At 47.6% G+C, this 18,556-nt stretch overlaps 1 protein-coding gene across 1 annotated transcript in view; it reads left to right on the top strand.

Moving 5' to 3' along the window:
- LOC309555398 (microtubule-actin cross-linking factor 1, isoforms 6/7-like) overlaps positions 1 to 18,556 on the top strand; it is a 191,160-nt gene that overhangs the window by 55,408 nt on the left and 117,196 nt on the right. The window contains exons 3-7 of the mRNA XM_082257413.1: positions 7,647 to 7,718; positions 8,717 to 8,857; positions 10,625 to 10,797; positions 10,958 to 11,117; positions 16,602 to 16,686. Of these exons, the coding sequence (XP_082113539.1) occupies positions 7,647 to 7,718; positions 8,717 to 8,857; positions 10,625 to 10,797; positions 10,958 to 11,117; positions 16,602 to 16,686 (631 nt within the window). The remainder of the gene's footprint in view (positions 1 to 7,646; positions 7,719 to 8,716; positions 8,858 to 10,624; positions 10,798 to 10,957; positions 11,118 to 16,601; positions 16,687 to 18,556) is intronic.

Below are 18,556 nucleotides of genomic sequence, written 5' to 3'. Positions count from 1 at the left end.
CAGTGCCCATCAGTGTAGCTTCATTAGTTCCCATAAGTTCAGCTTCATCAGTGCAGCCTTATCAGTGCCACCTGTTTACTGCCCATCAATGCAGCATATCAGTGTGGCCTCATCAGTGGTCACCAGTGCAGCCCCATCAGTGGCCACCAGTGCAGTCTTATCAGTGCCCATTAGTACAGCCTTATGACACGGGATTAGTAAGATTACTCTTTTAAGATATTTGGACTTGTGTTTGCTGCCACTGTTTGTAATTATAGGATTATTTCACTTATTTGTATATTAAATAGGAAGCCCATAGTCATTATACAAATAATTAAATATTTTTTTGCTGCCCCCCAGCAAAGTGCCGCCCTAGGCCTGGGCCTTGTTGGCCTAGGCCAGAATACAGCACTGACTATACCCTTAATAATAATCTTCTAATCCCAGAATCTCTATTATATCATGCACCTGCCACAATAACCTCCAGATCCTAGTAGTACCCAGTGCTGTATCTTGGCCTAGGCCGACAAGGCCCAGGCCTAGGGCAGCACTTTACAGGGGGGCAGCAAAAAAGCTGCACACCACATGAACAAAACCAGCCTCCTCCTGGTTCCCGCACTAAAAAGTTCCCCGCCGGGTTGCGCTACACTTTTAGTTTAGTGCCACTATTATGGGGCAAATTGGGCCAGAGGGTAGGGTCCAGGAGGCAAATCAGTCTGGCACCCCCATAAAGCAGTCACACTGCTACCTGTCGGTATGATAGGCTGCACTGATGGCCACTGATGAGGCCATACTGATATGCTGCACTGATGAGGCAGCACTGATGGGCACTGATGAGGATGAACTTATGGGAACTGATAAGGCTATGCTGATGGGCATAGATAGACTGTGGTTGTGGCCTGTGGTGTACAGATGACAGGGCGGGTCATAAACAGGAAGGGGTGTGGCCTTTACAGAAAGGGGTGGATCATATTTAAATTAGGGGGTGCACAAACTTAGTCAGGCCTAGGGCAACACAAAACCTAAATACACCAATGGTAGTACCTCTAATATATCTTCCATCCTGCACAATAACACCCTGATTCTAGAATTTCTAATATATCCTCCACCCTACAGCCCTAGCCAAAAGTTTGGAGATATACACAAATATAAATTTTTACAAATTCTGCTGCTTCAGTGTTTTTAAATCTTTTTGTCAGATGGTACAATTGTATACTGAAGTATAATTACAAGCATTTCATAAGTGTCAAGGACTTTTATTAACAAATACATTAAATGTATGCAAAGTATCAGTATTTGCAGTGCTGACCCTTCTTTTTCAAGACCTCTGCAATTCGCCCTGGCATGCTGCCAATCAAATCTGGGCCACATCCTGACTGATGGCAGCCCACTCTTGCATAATCAATGCTTGCAGTTTGTCAGAATTTCTAGGGTTCTTTTTTTGTTCACCCGCCTCTTAATGATTGACCACGAGTTCCCAATGGGATTAAGGTCTGGGGAGTTTTCTGGCCATATACCCAAAATTTTGTTGTTTTGTTCCCCAAGCCACTTAGTTATCACTTTTGCTTATGGCAAGGTGCTCTGTTATGCTGGAAAAGGCATTGTTCGTAACCAAAATGTTCTTGGATGGTTGGGAGAAGTTGCTCTCGGACGATGTTTCTCTACCATTCTTTTTTTATGGCCAAATTGTGAGTGAGCCCACTGCCTTGACTGAGAAGCAACCCCACACATGAATGGTCTCAGGATGCTTTACTGTTGGCATGACACAGGACTGATGGTAGTGCTCACCTTTTTCTCTCCGGACAAGGTTTTTTCCAGATGCCCCAAACAATCGGAAAGGGGATTCATCAGAGAAAACCACTTTACCCAAGTCCTCAGCAGTCCAATCCATGTACCTTTTGCAGAATATCAGTCTGTCCCTGATGTTTTTCCTGGAGAGAAGTAGCGTCTTTGCTACCCTTCTTGACACCAGGCCATCCTCCAAAAGTCTTCCCCTCACTGTGCTTGCAGACGGACTCACACCTGCCTGCTGCCATTCCTGAGCAAGCACTGCACTGGTGGTGCCCCCGATCCCGCAGCTGAATCAACTATAGGGGACGCTCCTGACGCTTGATGGACTTTCTTGGGTTCCCTGAAGCCCTCTTCACAAATGCAGTGGAAACGTTTTATTATGGGATTAAATTCATTTTCATGGCAAAGAGGGGCATTGCCATCAATTTCAATTCATCTGATTACTCTTCATAATATTCTGGAGAATATGCAAATTGGCATCATAAAAACTGAGGCAGCAGACTTTGGGAAAATTAATATTTGTGTCATTCTCAAAACTTTTGGCCATGGCTGTACACCTTCCACAATAATCTTCTGATCTCAGAACCCTAAATATCTTCTGTTCTACACAATAATCTCCTAATCATAAAATGTGTAATATATCCTTCACCCACCACATTAATCTCCTAATCCTAGAACCACTAATATATGTTTCACCCTACACCTTCCAGAAAAATCCCCTAATCCCAGAACCTCTAATATATCTTCCACTTTAAAGTTCCTACAATAATCTCCTAATCCTAGAATCTCTCATATATTTTACTCCCGCCACATTAATCCCCTAATCCTATAACTTCTAATATATTTTCCACATTACAGTTTTTACAATAATCTTCTAATCCCAGAACCTCTAATATATCTTCCATTCTACACCCACCACAATAATCTTCTAATCCTAAAACTACTAATATATCTTCAAGCCCACACCTTCCACAATAATCTCCTAATCTTAGAACCTCTCATATTTTACACTCCCCACCCTCCATAATAATCCCCTAATCCTAAACCTCTAATATATCTTCCACCCTACGGTTCCTACAATATTATCCTAATCCCAGAACCTCTAATATATCTTCCATTCTACACCCACCACAATAATCTTCTAATCCTAAAACTACTAATATATCTTCAAGCCCACACCTTCCACAATAATCTCCTAATCTTAGAACCTCTCATATTTTACACTCCCCACCAATGTTCCCTCTAATTTTTTACTGAGCTGAGCAAATAAAAAAATTTCTGAGCGCAAACCTTTAGATTGAGCAATGGGGGGGGGGGGGGGGGACGTCAATGCAGAGTGACCAGCTTGCCCCAATCAACTGCAGAGTGCCACAGCAATGCCCCCAATAAACTGCAGAGTGCCACAGCAATGCCCCCAATAAACTGCAGAGTGCCACAGCAATGCCCCCAATAAATTGCAGAGTGTCACAGCAATGCCCCCAATACATTGCAGAGTGTCACAGCAATGCCCCCAATACATTGCAGAGTGTCACAGCAATGCCCCCAATACATTGCAGAGTGCCACAGCAATGCCCCCAATACATTGCAGAGTGCCACAGCAATGCCCCCAATAAACTGCAGAGTGCCACAGCAATGCCCCCAATACATTGCAGAGTGCCACAGCAATGCCCCCAATACATTGCAGAGTGCCACAGCAATGCCCCCAATACATTGCAGAGTGCCACAGCAATGCCCCCAATACATTGCAGAGTGCCACAGCATTGCCCCCAATAAACTGCAGAGTGCCACAGCAATGCCCCCAATAAACTGCAGAGTGCCACAGCATTGCCCCCAATAAACTGCAGAGTGCCACAGCATTGCCCCCAATAAACTGCAGAGTGCCACAGCATTGCCCCCAATAAACTGCAGAGTGCCACAGCATTGCCCCCAATAAACTGCAGAGTGCCACAGCATTGCCCCCAATAAACTGCAGAGTGCCACAGCATTGCCCCCAATAAACTGCAGAGTGCCACAGCATTGCCCCCAATAAACTGCAGAGTGCCACAGCATTGCCCCCAATAAACTGCAGAGTGCCACAGCATTGCCCCCAATAAAATGCAGAGTGCCACAGCAATGCCCCCAATAAAATGCAGAGTGCCACAGCAATGCCCCCAATAAAATGCAGAGTGCCACAGCAATGCCCCCAATAAAATGCAGAGTGCCACAGCAATGCCCCCAATAAATTGCAGAGTGCCACAGCATTGCCCCCAATAAATTGCAGAGTGCCACAGCATTGCCCCCAATAAATTGCAGAGTGCCACAGCAATGCCCCCAATAAATTGCAGAGTGCCACAGCAATGCCCCCAATAAACTGCAGAGTGCCACAGCATTGCCCCCAATAAACTGCAGAGTGCCACAGCATTGCCCCCAATAAACTGCAGAGTGCCACAGCATTGCCCCCAATAAACTGCAGAGTGCCACAGCATTGCCCCCAATAAACTGCAGAGTGCCACAGCATTGCCCCCAATAAAATGCAGAGTGCCACAGCATTGCCCCCAATAAAATGCAGAGTGCCACAGCATTGCCCCCAATAAAATGCAGAGTGCCACAGCATTGCCCCCAATAAAATGCAGAGTGCCACAGCAATGCCCCCAATAAAATGCAGAGTGCCACAGCAATGCCCCCAATAAAATGCAGAGTGCCACAGCAATGCCCCCAATAAAATGCAGAGTGCCACAGCAATGCCCCCAATAAAATGCAGAGTGCCACAGCAATGCCCCCAATAAAATGCAGAGTGCCACAGCAATGCCCCCAATAAAATGCAGAGTGCCACAGCAATGCCCCCAATAAAATGCAGAGTGCCACAGCAATGCCCCCAATAAATTGCAGAGTGCCACAGCATTGCCCCCAATAAATTGCAGAGTGCCACAGCATTGCCCCCAATAAATTGCAGAGTGCCACAGCAATGCCCCCAATAAATTGCAGAGTGCCACAGCAATGCCCCCAATAAACTGCAGAGTGCCACAGCATTGCCCCCAATAAACTGCAGAGTGCCACAGCATTGCCCCCAATAAACTGCAGAGTGCCACAGCATTGCCCCCAATAAACTGCAGAGTGCCACAGCATTGCCCCCAATAAACTGCAGAGTGCCACAGCATTGCCCCCAATAAAATGCAGAGTGCCACAGCATTGCCCCCAATAAAATGCAGAGTGCCACAGCATTGCCCCCAATAAAATGCAGAGTGCCACAGCATTGCCCCCAATAAAATGCAGAGTGCCACAGCAATGCCCCCAATAAAATGCAGAGTGCCACAGCAATGCCCCCAATAAATTGCAGAGTGCCACAGCATTGCCCCCAATAAATTGCAGAGTGCCACAGCATTGCCCCCAATAAATTGCAGAGTGCCACAGCAATGCCCCCAATAAATTGCAGAGTGCCACAGCAATGCCCCCAATAAACTGCAGAGTGCCACAGCATTGCCCCCAATAAACTGCAGAGTGCCACAGCATTGCCCCCAATAAACTGCAGAGTGCCACAGCATTGCCCCCAATAAACTGCAGAGTGCCACAGCATTGCCCCCAATAAACTGCAGAGTGCCACAGCATTGCCCCCAATAAAATGCAGAGTGCCACAGCATTGCCCCCAATAAAATGCAGAGTGCCACAGCATTGCCCCCAATAAAATGCAGAGTGCCACAGCATTGCCCCCAATAAAATGCAGAGTGCCACAGCAATGCCCCCAATAAAATGCAGAGTGCCACAGCAATGCCCCCAATAAAATGCAGAGTGCCACAGCAATGCCCCCAATAAAATGCAGAGTGCCACAGCAATGCCCCCAATAAAATGCAGAGTGCCACAGCAATGCCCCCAATAAAATGCAGAGTGCCACAGCAATGCCCCCAATAAAATGCAGAGTGCCACAGCAATGCCCCCAATAAAATGCAGAGTGCCACAGCAATGCCCCCAATAAATTGCAGAGTGCCACAGCATTGCCCCCAATAAATTGCAGAGTGCCACAGCATTGCCCCCAATAAATTGCAGAGTGCCACAGCAATGCCCCCAATAAATTGCAGAGTGCCACAGCAATGCCCCCAATAAACTGCAGAGTGCCACAGCATTGCCCCCAATAAACTGCAGAGTGCCACAGCATTGCCCCCAATAAACTGCAGAGTGCCACAGCATTGCCCCCAATAAACTGCAGAGTGCCACAGCATTGCCCCCAATAAACTGCAGAGTGCCACAGCATTGCCCCCAATAAAATGCAGAGTGCCACAGCATTGCCCCCAATAAAATGCAGAGTGCCACAGCATTGCCCCCAATAAAATGCAGAGTGCCACAGCATTGCCCCCAATAAAATGCAGAGTGCCACAGCAATGCCCCCAATAAAATGCAGAGTGCCACAGCAATGCCCCCAATAAAATGCAGAGTGCCACAGCAATGCCCCCAATAAAATGCAGAGTGCCACAGCAATGCCCCCAATAAAATGCAGAGTGCCACAGCAATGCCCCCAATAAAATGCAGAGTGCCACAGCAATGCCCCCAATAAAATGCAGAGTGCCACAGCAATGCCCCCAATAAAATGCAGAGTGCCACAGCAATGCCCCCAATAAACTGCAGAGTGCCACAGCAATGCCCCCCCGCGACCCCGTGCACTTACCTCACGGACGGTCACGGCACTCTGTCTTCAGTCCCCGGCTTCCAGCTTCCCGCGTCTCCATCCTCCCGAGTCCCGGCGCCTCCTCCTCGGCCAATGGCATGAAGTTGGCCTTTCGGCCAATCAGGAAGCGGGAGGACCCGCTCCCTGATTGGCCAGGAGGAGGATCCGTATGACAATAGCGAATTTTCATTCGCTATTGTCACACGATGGGCGTGCTCTCGGGGTGCACGCTCTGCTCCCTGGCCGCTCCGTCTGCGGCTGCGCCGTCTAACTAGGTGCTTGCGCGGGACGTAATTTCCACTGCGCGACCGCGCACGCGCGCACCTTAAAGGGAACACTGCTCCCCACCCTCCATAATAATCCCCTAATCCTAAAACCTCTAATATATCTTCCACCCTACGGTTCCTACAATATTATCCTAATCCCAGAACCTCTAATATATTTTTCATCCTACACCCACCACAATCATCTTCTAATCCTAGAACCACTAATATATCTTCCAGACCACACCTTCCACAATAATCTCCTAATCCTAGAACCTCTAATACATTTTACACCCTACAGCCTCCACAATAATCTCCTAATCCTAGAACCTCTAATACATCTTCCACCCTACACCATTCCCAATAATCTCAGAATCCTAGAACCTCTATTATAGATTCTACCCTACACCATTCCCAATAATCTCCTAAACCTAGAACCTCTAATATATCTTTCACCCTAAACCATTCCAAATAATCTCCTAATACTAGAACCTCTAATATATCTTCCACCCTACACTCTCCACAATAATCTGCTTATCCTAGAACCTCCAATATATCTTCCACCCTAACGTTTCTACAATAATTTCCTAATCTTAGAACCTCTAATATATCTTTCACCCTCCACAATAACCCTAGAACTTTTAATATATCTTCCACCCTACACCATTCCCAATAATCTCCTAATCCTAGAATCTCTAATATATTTTTTACCCTACACCATTCCCAATAATCTTCTAATCCTAGAACCTATAATACATCTTCTACCCTACACAATTCTCAATAATCTCCTAATCCTAGAACCTCTAATATATCTTCCATCCCACACCTTCCACAATATTCTTGTAATCCCAGAACCTCTAATATTTCTTCCACTCTTCACAATCATTTCCTAATCACATATCCTCCAATATACCCTCTGCCTTACACAAAAATCCCCTAATCCCATATGTGTGACCATTGTGCCATTCCTTTTTTAGGTGCCCAACAGCCAGGCGGCTCAGACGGACGTGTACAACCGGGTGGGGCAATGGGAAACCTTCAGCAAGACGGTATGTAATGAAACATACAATGATACGTAGCATCGATGACATACATCAGACGGAGGCTTGTTACCGCCCCCATATTTCCACTCCTGTGGAGATAATCCATAAAGATTTATTCTATTGTCTAAAATTTCCCCATTCTTTTTTAGCTAATCACTTCACCCTAAACCCAACCTGTTATTCTCACAGCAGGAAAGCTGGGGGAGGGAACTTTGTTCTCATGGTGTGGTGTTTTGTTGTTTGCAGCCTTGGCTTCGTTCCGCCATACTGCAAAGATCTATATCATTTCTGGGTAAAAGTTAGCAGCAAAAAAAGACAAAGTGAGAGAAGAAACAAAGCTATCTATTGATAAAACATTCATTGCACGAATGTCAGTAGAATGCGTGCAAGCTGAACAAAATATTGCTGTGATTCCTGTACCTACCTCCATCTAGTGGCCAAAATGTGGTAAAACTTTCTGAAAGACCTCAATGAGAAAACTGTCCTGCATTTTGGCCACTAGATGGCACTAATGATACAGAAACGAATCTCATACAAAAATTACTGTGAAACTTTGTTTAGTTCGTATTAACGTTTCTGACATTTGTGCAACAAATGGTTTTATAAACAGACCGCAAAGTAATTAATTTGTATTCAAAATCAATTTAATACATTTTGGTGACCTTTATAAGCCTCCCAACAATACAATAAAGAACCCCTGATTCATGTCTGGCTGCATTTTCTTCTACACACCCCTAGGGTGGCGCTGTTGGTCTGATTCTGTCTGCTTTACACTATTCTCTATGGCTGTGGGATCAGTGTATACAGCTCTCTCTATATATATTAGGTATATGGAGTCAGGTGTTTATTATTGGAATAAGGAGACCCTTCCCAAACAAATAAGAATGATATTCCCAGAGCATGTGTTCCAGACACAAAGTACATTGGTCTGCCATTGAAGGAAAGTTACCCCAGCACATATCACCTCCTTACGCCATGATGACCTCTGTGTTTTTTTTCCCCAGCATACACTTGCTCTGCCTGAGCTTCCAGAGACCCTGGACACCATACAGGGCTGGGTGCTGGAGATGGAAGAGCTGACAGACGCCCAGAAACCTCCATCGTCCGAGGCCAAGGTGGTGAAGGCCCAGCTCCAAGAGCAGAAGGTAAGAGGACAATGGTGTGGTGCCCTACCTATGGCTCAAGAGCCACATCTAGCCACTTAAGATTGTGTAAGGTCAGCACAGAAGGAGCATTGATTTGTAAAGGGACTGTAATGACAGTGGTTTCTAGCAGTCTCATATAACATGTTTCTAATCTCTGACAGTCTACTACAGCACGTCTTCAACCACACCTGTAGGATATCTGTGGTCTATGATCATCTCCTGTTGTATATCAGCAGTCTCTGACTGTCTCCTGTATCATGTCTGCAGTCTCTGACCATCTCTTGTAGCAAATCTGCAGCCTCTGACCATCTCCTGTACTATGTCTGCATCCTCTGACCATCTCCTGTAGTATGTCTGCAATCTCTGACCATCTCTTGTATCATGTCTTCAGTTCCTGACCTTCTCCTGTAGTATGTCTGCAGTCTCTAGCCATCTCCTGTATTATATCTGCAGTCTCTGACCATTTCCAGTAGTATCTCTGCAGTCTCTGACCATTTCTTGTATCATGTCTTCAGTCTCTGACCATCTCCTGTAGCAAATCTGCAGCCTCTGACCATCTCCTGTAGTATGTCTGCAGTCTCTGACCATGTTCTGCACCATGTCTGCAGGCTCTGACCATTTCCTTTAGTATGCCTGCAGTCTCTGACCATCTCCTGTAGTATGTCTGCAGTCTCTGACTCTCTCTTGTATCATGTTTGCAGTCTCTGACCATCTCCTGTAGTATGTCTGCAGTCTCTGACCATCTCCTGTATCACATATGCAGTGTCTGACCATCTTTTGTAGCATGTCTGCAGTCTCTGACAATCTCCTGTAGTATGTCTACAGTCTCTGACCATCTCCTGTATCGCGTCTGCAGGGTCTGACCATCTTTTGTATCATGTCTGCAGTCTCTGACCATCTCCTGTAGTATGTCTGCAGTCTCTGACCATCTCCTGTAGTACGTCTGCAGTCTCCAACCATGGCTTCTAGTATTTCTGCAGTTTATGACCATCTCCTGTATCATGTGTGCAGTCTCTGACCATCTCCTGTATCATGTTTGCAGTCTCTAACCATCTCCTGTATCATGTCTGCAGTCTCTGACCATCTCCTGTAGTATGTCTGCAGTCTCTGACCATCTCTTGTATCATGTCTGCAGTCTCTGACCATCTCTTGTATCATGTCTGCAGTCTCTGACCGTCTCCTGTAGTATGACCGCAGTCTCTGACAGTCTATTGTAGCATTAGTATATACCCCTTGGTGACATCAGGGGCCACAGCAGAGGCCTCCTGTCTCCAGCCAGTTGGCCGCCACTGATGTAGAAGATACTCACATGTGATAAAAACTCATATAGAAACTGACAATCTAAGGCCGCTGTGTTACCAAGGAAAGCTTTTCTGTTACCAACATCACTGCTCTGGATTCTGTTCAACCCTGGAGCCTAGGCATGGCAGCTTCCATCTGACACTTTACACCCAGGCATCCTTATAATACGTATTGGCACAGCGCCCCCTGATGGCATGAATTGGCATAATGACACTTTGGGGAGAGATTTACAAAAACTGGAGCACTCAGCATTCAACTTGACCAATCAGATTCTAACTTTAGCTTCAACAATTAGGCTTTGACAAAAAAAAAAAGAGAAAAACCTGGAAGCTGATTGATTTCCCTGCAGAGCTGCACCAGATCTTGCACTCTCCAGTTTTAGTAAATTCCCCCTTTTGTGACCATGATCAGGAATTGCTTCCCTCCTGCTGTCTTGGTGACTTCATCTTCTTTTCTTCTTTGCAGCTTCTGCAGCGCCTCTTGCAGGAAAGGAGGCCTCGGATAGAGCGAGTACTGCAGGGCAGAAGATCGCCGTCTCAGCCTCTTCCCATAGAGGGCGCCGAGCGGGCCGAGCACAGAGCGCCCCTCCTGGATCTGCAGCATCGGTGGGACAACCTGATCCATAAAGCTGAGGAGAGGTGGGTGAGGGGCTCATAGTGATCCATCAGGGCCCAGACCTCCCCTACAGGGAATTGTCAGGACCTGTATGGACTCTGCACAGCACCACTTCTCTTGTCCTGTATGCTGGGTGTAATTCTCAGTATCTGTAGTGATTATGGTTGTCCTCTGTCTTCACAGGCACCGCCAGTTAGAGAGGATCACCCCTGCTGCCCAGAACTTCCAGGAATCTCTGGACGCCTTCTATGATTGGCTGAGCGCCACCGAGAGGCGACTGGCGGAGCTCTGGAGAACCAACAGGTCCATGAACCAAATAAAAGACGCCCATCTAGAAGTCCAGGTACTTCCCGCTTCTCCAAAGACAAAATCCACAACTCAACAACCAGGAACCCCCGATAGCCGACGGACCATGGGAAACCACTTCAACTGGCTCCGCCCTCCCCCCCCACATAAACATGATTAAATACAACCTTTCCATTTTCATTACCTATGTTATTTTAAATCTGGTGATGTCATCACCGAGTCTCTGTGCTTCTCTATGATGTCATCACTGGGTCTTTGTGCTTCTCTGTGATGTCATCACTGGGTCTTTGTGCTTCACTATGCAATGCAGAGGCAGATCATGGCTGGTGGGAGGGGCCAGCAGGGCGCTGTACATAGTTTCCTGAATCATCACAGCACCCGGCCTCAGTACTCCACTCAGGAGCCCTCCGCTCTAATGCAAGCAGTGGGCTGGCTCTTGGTAGGAGTTATGCAATAATCAAAATGCCTTGATGGGGGGGGGTGTCCGTCTGGAAGAGTGGGCTTTTCTTAGGCAGTCTTCATTTGCACGCAAAGCACCCTAAGTAATGCCCACATGGATAATGAGCCTCCATGATTGAAAAAGCTAAAAATCCAATAGAAGGGGCAGGCTACAGGCCATGGACAGGCAGGTTGGGGAGAAAAGGGCTAGAAAATAATAGATGACGCTGGATGTCCTCCAGCCAGGAAATGAGGTGGGCTCTATCTGACTTGCTGAAGCTTCTAATGCACATTGTGAAAAACCAGAGGAAGCCATCTTAGTACAGGAGAGGAGCCGGTACACTTGTGCAAGACTGAAGGGAAGGCCTACTGTATATTCTGTAATTTACAGTCAGGTCCATAAATATTGGGACATCAACACAATTCTAATCGTTTTGGCTCTATACACCACCACAATGGATTTGAAATGAAACAAACAAGATGTGCTAACTGCAGACTTTCAGCTTTAATTTGAGGGTATTTACATCTAAATCAGGGGAACGGTGTAGGAATTACAACAGTTTGTATATGTGCCCCCCACTTTTTAAGGGACCAAAAGTAATGGGACAGATTAACAATCATAAATCAAACTTTCACTTTTTAATACTTGGTTGCAAATCATTTGCAGTCAATTACAACCTGAAGTGTGGGACGCATAGACATCACCAGACGCTGGGTTTCATCCCTGGTGATGCTCTGCCAGGCCTCTACTGCAACTGTCTTCAGTTCCTGCTTGTTCTTGGGGCATTTTCCCTTCAGTTTTGTCTTCAGCAAGTGAAATGCATGCTCAATCGGATTCAGGTCAGGTGATTGACTTGGCCATTGCATAACATTCCACTTCTTTCCCTTAAACTCTTTGGTTGCTTTCGCAGTATGCTTCGGGTCATTGTCCATCTGCACTGTGAAGCGCCGTCCAATGAGTTCTGAAGCATTTGGCAGAATATGAGCAGATAATATTGCCCGAAACACTTCAGAATTCATCCTGCTGCTTTTGTCAGCAGTCACATCATCAATAAATAGAAGAGAACCAGTGGCAGCCATACATGCCCACGCCATGACACTACCACCACCATGCTTCACTGATGAGGTGGTATGCTTTGGGTCATGAGCAGTTCCTTTCCTTCTCCATACTCTTCTCTTCCCATCACTCTGGTACAAGTTGATCTTGGTCTCCTCAGTGGTGTATTTAGGTCTTGTGCTGCCCTAGGCCTGACTAAACTTGTGCGCCCCCTAATTTAAATATATCCCACCCCTTCCTGTAAAGGCCACACCCCTTACTGTTTATGACCCGCACTGTCATCTGTAAACCACAGACCACAACCACAGTCTATCAATGTCCATCTGGCACCCTGTGGTGGGTAGGTGGCTGGCACCCTGTGATAGTTGGCTGGCTGGCTGTCACCCTTTGGTGGCTGGCTGGCAACCTGTGGTGGCTGACTGGCTGGCTGGCACCCTGTGGTGGGTGGGTGGCTGGCACCCTGAGGTGGGTGGCTGGCTGGCACCCTGAGGTGGGTGGATGGCTGGCACCCTGTGGTGGGTGGATGTCTGGCTGGCACCCTGTGGTGGGTGGCTGGCACCCTTTGGTGGCTGGCTGGCACCCTTTAGTGGGTGGCTGGCTGGCACCCCTTGGTGGGTGGGTGGTGTGGCACCCTTTGGTGGCTGGCCGGCACCCTGTGGTGGGTAGTTGGCTGGCACCCTTTGGTGGCTGGCTAGCACCCTTTGCTGGCTGGCTGGCCCCCTTTGCTGGCTGGCTGGCCCCCTGTGTGGTTGGTAGATGGCAGATACAGGCCCAGGGCCAGTGGGTGGCTGGCAGGTACAGTCAGTCAGGCTGGCTGGCTGACTGGTAAGCCTGTGGGACTGGGTGGCTGGCTGGCTTTAGTAATTAACAAGGGACCAATGACTGACCCCTAATCCCTATAAGGGGTCCTGACTAAGAGGAAATGTAAAAATAGTAGTCTGATAGCCTCTTTAAAACCCCATCCCACTGGTCAGTGAGTTGGGGCTCAAATCTGGCGTTAGAGTCCCAGAAATCCAGGTGTAGGCACCTAATTGGTGTCATAAGCCAATATAGTTTCTTTAAGTAGTGAGAAGAGGGTATGGCCAGCGGCCTTTCACGGTCACATAGGATGATAACATGTCTCTGCTCTCTATCTGGGGCAGTGGCGTAGCATGGGTTGTCAGCACCCGGGGCAAGGCAAGTAATTTGCGCCCTCTAACCCGTGGGATTTTAGCACTCAAGTCTCTTCCACTAGATTAGGTAAAGAAACCCTTACCCCCTAAGCACATGCATTGTTTCTTATGAAAATACTGATGTAATTAAAGTAAAATGCATCTAAATACAAGTTTGAATGACCAGTGTTCCCCCTTTCAATGCAGAATGACCAGTGTGCCCCCTTTCAATGCAGAGAGACCAGCATACCCCCTTTCAATGCAGAATGACCAGCGTGCCCCCATTCAATGCAGAGAGACCAGCGTGCCCCCTTTCAATGGAGAGAGACCAGCGTGCCCCCTTTCAATGCAGAATGACCAGCGTGCCCCCATTCAATGCAGAGAGACCAGTGTGCCCCCTTTCAATGCAGAGAGACTAGTGTGCCCCCTTTCAATGCAGAATGACCAGTGTGCCCCCTTTCAATGCAGAGAGACCAGTGTGCCCCCTTTCAATGCAGAATGACCAGCATGCCCCCTTTCAATGCAGAATGACCAGCATGCCCTCTTTCAATGCAGAATGACCAGCGTGCCCCCTTTCAATGCAGAGAAACCAGCGTGCCCCCTTTCAATGCAGAATTACCAGTGTGCCCCCCTTCAATGCAGAGAGATCATCGTGCCCCCTTTCAATGCAAACAGACCAGAGAGACTTACCTGCAGCGGCGGCTTTTCCTCAGTTCCCCGCGTCTCCGAGTCCTCCCGCCTCCTCCTCGGCCAATGGCATGCGATCGCCTTTCGGCCAATCAGGAAGCAGGTCTGGGACCCGCTTCCTGATTGGCTAGGAGGAGGATCCATGTGACAATAGCAAATTTTCATTTGCTATTGTCACACAATGGGTGGGCTCATGGCGCACTGCTCTGTGCCCCGGGTCCACCCTTTTTTGAAGCCTATTAGAGCCTCTGGCTCTAATCAGGTGATTAGAAAAAAAAACCCCACTCTGTGACAGCGCCAGGCTGCTGACTCACTCGCTGCTAAACTGACTGAGCAGTGAAGAGAGGCTGCATAGGCGGGGCTTGGCTTGCAACACCACCCCACCCTACACCAATGGACAGGTGAGGCACAGTCCAGCCCCGCCCCGACCCGCCATTTTCAGCCATAGGGCGGCTGCGCTGGACATCTCCCAGCCTAAAGATGGAGGGAGCCGCAGACAGTGTGTGAACTGTGTATGTCAGAGTCAGACAGACAGAGTGACACTGCGGATGCGCCCCCCCCCAGATGTTGCGCCCGGTGCGGCCGGCCCCCCCTGCACCCCCCACGCTACGCCACTGATCTGGGGTTTAGCGATACCAGCTGCAGTGACATCCTCCCCACAGCTAGGCAGTGACACCATATTTGAAAGTGGCTTTACTATGGACCAGAAAATATCAGCAAATTGTCTCATCCGCAGCCAGCTACATGATCTGTACTCTACTCTACAACAACTTCCCTGCCACAAGCCCAGGAACAGTTCCTCTTCTGCAGAGCTCTGGATCTGCTGATATCTGTATATCAAGAGCAACAGAAGCTCAGTTTCTTTGGGGACTATGTCCTCCACAAGTCCTTGCTCCTCAAAGCAGTTTTTTTTTCTTTTCCCAGACTTCAAAGTTTTACATTACAGCTTCTTCTTCTCTCCCTGGTGGTGGGTGGGGTTTTCCTCTAGCCATCTCTGTGGATGCACATAGCCCTGGAAATGTTCAGTCATTTGTCCCTCTCTCCCCTTCCCTCCTTACTGACAGGCAAAGAGGGGAATAACAGCTGTAGCAATGGCAAGTGTCTGAGTGACTGCAGCATGTGTCACTCTGTCAGTAACAGCCTGGTCTGTACAGCTGTAGTCCACGGTGTGCCTTGAACCGGGAGTACATTTTCCACCTTGCACTAGTTTTACAGGAGTGCATTCCTTATATGCAGGCCAGAACCCAGTCATTTGGCAAATTAATCTCACACTGGTTTTCGTCTTTACAAGTACATGTGGGCAGCATGGTACAGGAGATGCAGTGCTGCGGGCATGGTACAGGAGAATCTCCTGTACTATGCCCGCAGCACCTGCATCTGCTGCCGAGGAGTTTCGCTTACCTTGAGGCTCCTTCCATTTAAAAATGGCGCCGCCCGGCGCCATTACGTCACCGCGCGCGCGCCGCCTGCCCGGGAATTGCCGAGCTTGTACGGGTATTCCCGAACGGCAGCGGCGCACGCGTAGTGCACATGTCTGGCTGGCCGCGGCCATTTTTTTTTTTTTTTTTAGGTTTTATCGGCACATCGGGGGGATTTTTACATGCGGGGGGCGGCTTTTTTTCCGCCCCCCACAAAGTGCCGCCCTAGGCCTAGGCCTTGTCGGCCTAGGCCTAAATACAGCAGTGGGTCTCCTCTGTCCATAGGATGTTGTTCCAGAACTGTGAAGGCTGTTTTAGGTGTTGTTTGGCAAACTCTAATCTGGCCTTCCTGTTTTTGAGGCTCACCAATGGTTTACATCTTGTGGTGAACCCTCTGTATTCACTCTGGGGAATAACACACACCTGGCCATGGAACAGCTGAGCAGCCAATTGTCCCATTACTTTTGGTCCCTTAAAAAGTGGGAGGCACATATACAAACTGTTGTAATTCCTACACCGTTCACCTGATTTGGATGTAAATCCCCTCAAATTAAAGCTGAAAGTCTGCAGGTAAAGCACATCTTGTTTATTTCATTTCAAATCCATTGTGGGGGTGTATAGAGCCAAAAAGATTAGAATTGTGTCGATGTCCCAACATTTATGGACTTGACTGTATATCTGTATTCTGAAGTTTCTGGCATTGAATCCCCCCCCCCCCCCCCCAACTGATAACTGTCATGCCATATTTACTAATCATTTCCTCCTTTCAGGATCTGTGCAGGGAAATCCAGAGCAAGCCGGGGGATCTGGAGAAGGTTCTAGAGAAGGGTCAAGTGATCCTGGAACTGATATCAGGTAAATGGACTGACTGGGTGGAAAGGTAGACCTGTGAGAAAGCTGAGAGGCATATGAGAGGAATTTTGACTGTTGGGAAAATTTTAAATGGTTGCTGGGAGGAATTTTGATTGGCTGGTGGGTGGCTAGCTGTCTTTTCCAGGCAGAAGATTCAGTAAGAAGTCAGGGGTTCATCCTGTAATCATCAGTAGAGTTTTGACATGATAGAACTCACAGCAAGTATTATACAGTATCTCACAAAAGTGAGTACACCCCTCACATTTATGTAAATATTTTATTCTATCTTTTCATGTGACAACACTGAAGAAATGACACTTTGCTACAATGTAAAGTAGTGAGTGTACAGCTTGTATAACAGTGTAAATTTGCTGTCCCCTCAAAATAACTCAACACACAGCCATTAATGTCTAAACCGCTGGCAACAAAAGTGAGTACACCCCTAAGTGATAATGTACAAATTGGGCCCAAAGTGTCAATATTTTGTGTGGCCACCATTATTTTCCAGCACTGCCTTAACCCTCTTGGTCATTGAGTTCACCAGAGCCTCACAGGTTGCCACTGGAGTCCTCTTCCACTCCTCCATGACGACATCACGGAGCTGGTGGATGTTTAGAAACCTTGCGCTCCTCCATCTTCCATTTGAGGATGCCCCACAGATGCTCAATAGGGTTTAGGTCTGGAGACATGCATAGCCAGTCCATCTCCTTAACCCTCAGCTTCTTTAGCAAGGCAGTGGTCATCTTGGAGGTGTGTTTGGGGTCGTTATCATGTTGGAATACTGCCTTGCGGCCCAGTCTCCGAAGGGAGAGGATCATGCTCTGCTTCAGTATGTCACAGTACATGTTGGCATTCATGGTTCCCTCAATGAACTGTAGCTCCCCAGTGCCGGCAGCACTCATGCAGCCCCCGACCATGACACTCCCACCACCATGCTTGGCTGTAGGCAAGACACACTTGTCTATGTACTCCTCACCTGGTTGTCGCCACACACACTTGACACCATCTGAACCAAATACGTTTATCTTGGTCTCATCAGATCACAGGACATGGTTCCAGTAATCTATGTCCTTAGTCTGCTTGTCTTCAGCAAACTGTTTGCGGGCTTTCTTGTGCATCATCTTTAGAAGAGGCTTCATTTTGGCATGACAGCCATGCAGACCAATATGATGCAGTGTGCGGCGTATGGTCTGAGCACTGACAGGTTGACCCCCCACCCCTTCAGCACTCATAAGTCTATTTCCCAAAGACAACCTCTGGATATGACGCTGAGCACGTGCACTCAACTTATTTGGTTGACCATGGCAAGGCCTATTCTGAGTGGAACCTGTCCTGTTAAACCGCTGTATGGTCTTGGCCACCGTGCTGCAGCTCAGTTTCAGGACCTTAGCAATCTTCTTATAGCCTAGGCCATCTTTATGTAGAGCAACAATTCTTTTTTTCAGATCTTCAGAGAGTTCTTTTCCATGAGGTGCCATGTGACCAGTATGAGAGAGTGAGAGCGATAACACCAAATTTAACACACATGCTCCCCATTCACACCTGAGACTTTGTAAACCTAACGAGTCACACGAGACTGGGGAGGGAAAATGGCTAATTGGACTTAATTTAGACATTTTCACTTAGGGGTGTACTCACTTTTGTTGCCAGCGGTTTAGACATTAATGGCTGTGTGTTGAGTTATTTTGAGGGGACAGCAAATTTACACTGTTATACAAGCTGTACACTCACTACTTAACATTGTAGTAAAGTGTCATTTCTTCAGTGTTGTCACATGGAAAGATATAATAAAATATTTACAAAAATGTAAGGGGTGTACTCACTTTTGTGAGATACCGTTTACAGAGTTATAAACAGTTATAATGTTATATAT

The sequence above is a fragment of the Pelophylax lessonae genome (assembly GCF_965119305.1).
Source record: "Pelophylax lessonae genome assembly, chromosome: 5".
In the NCBI taxonomy this organism is placed as follows: Eukaryota; Metazoa; Chordata; class Amphibia; order Anura; family Ranidae; genus Pelophylax; species Pelophylax lessonae.
Note: the sequence above shows the minus strand (reverse complement) of the source record. Positions and strands in the feature narration are given on the sequence as shown.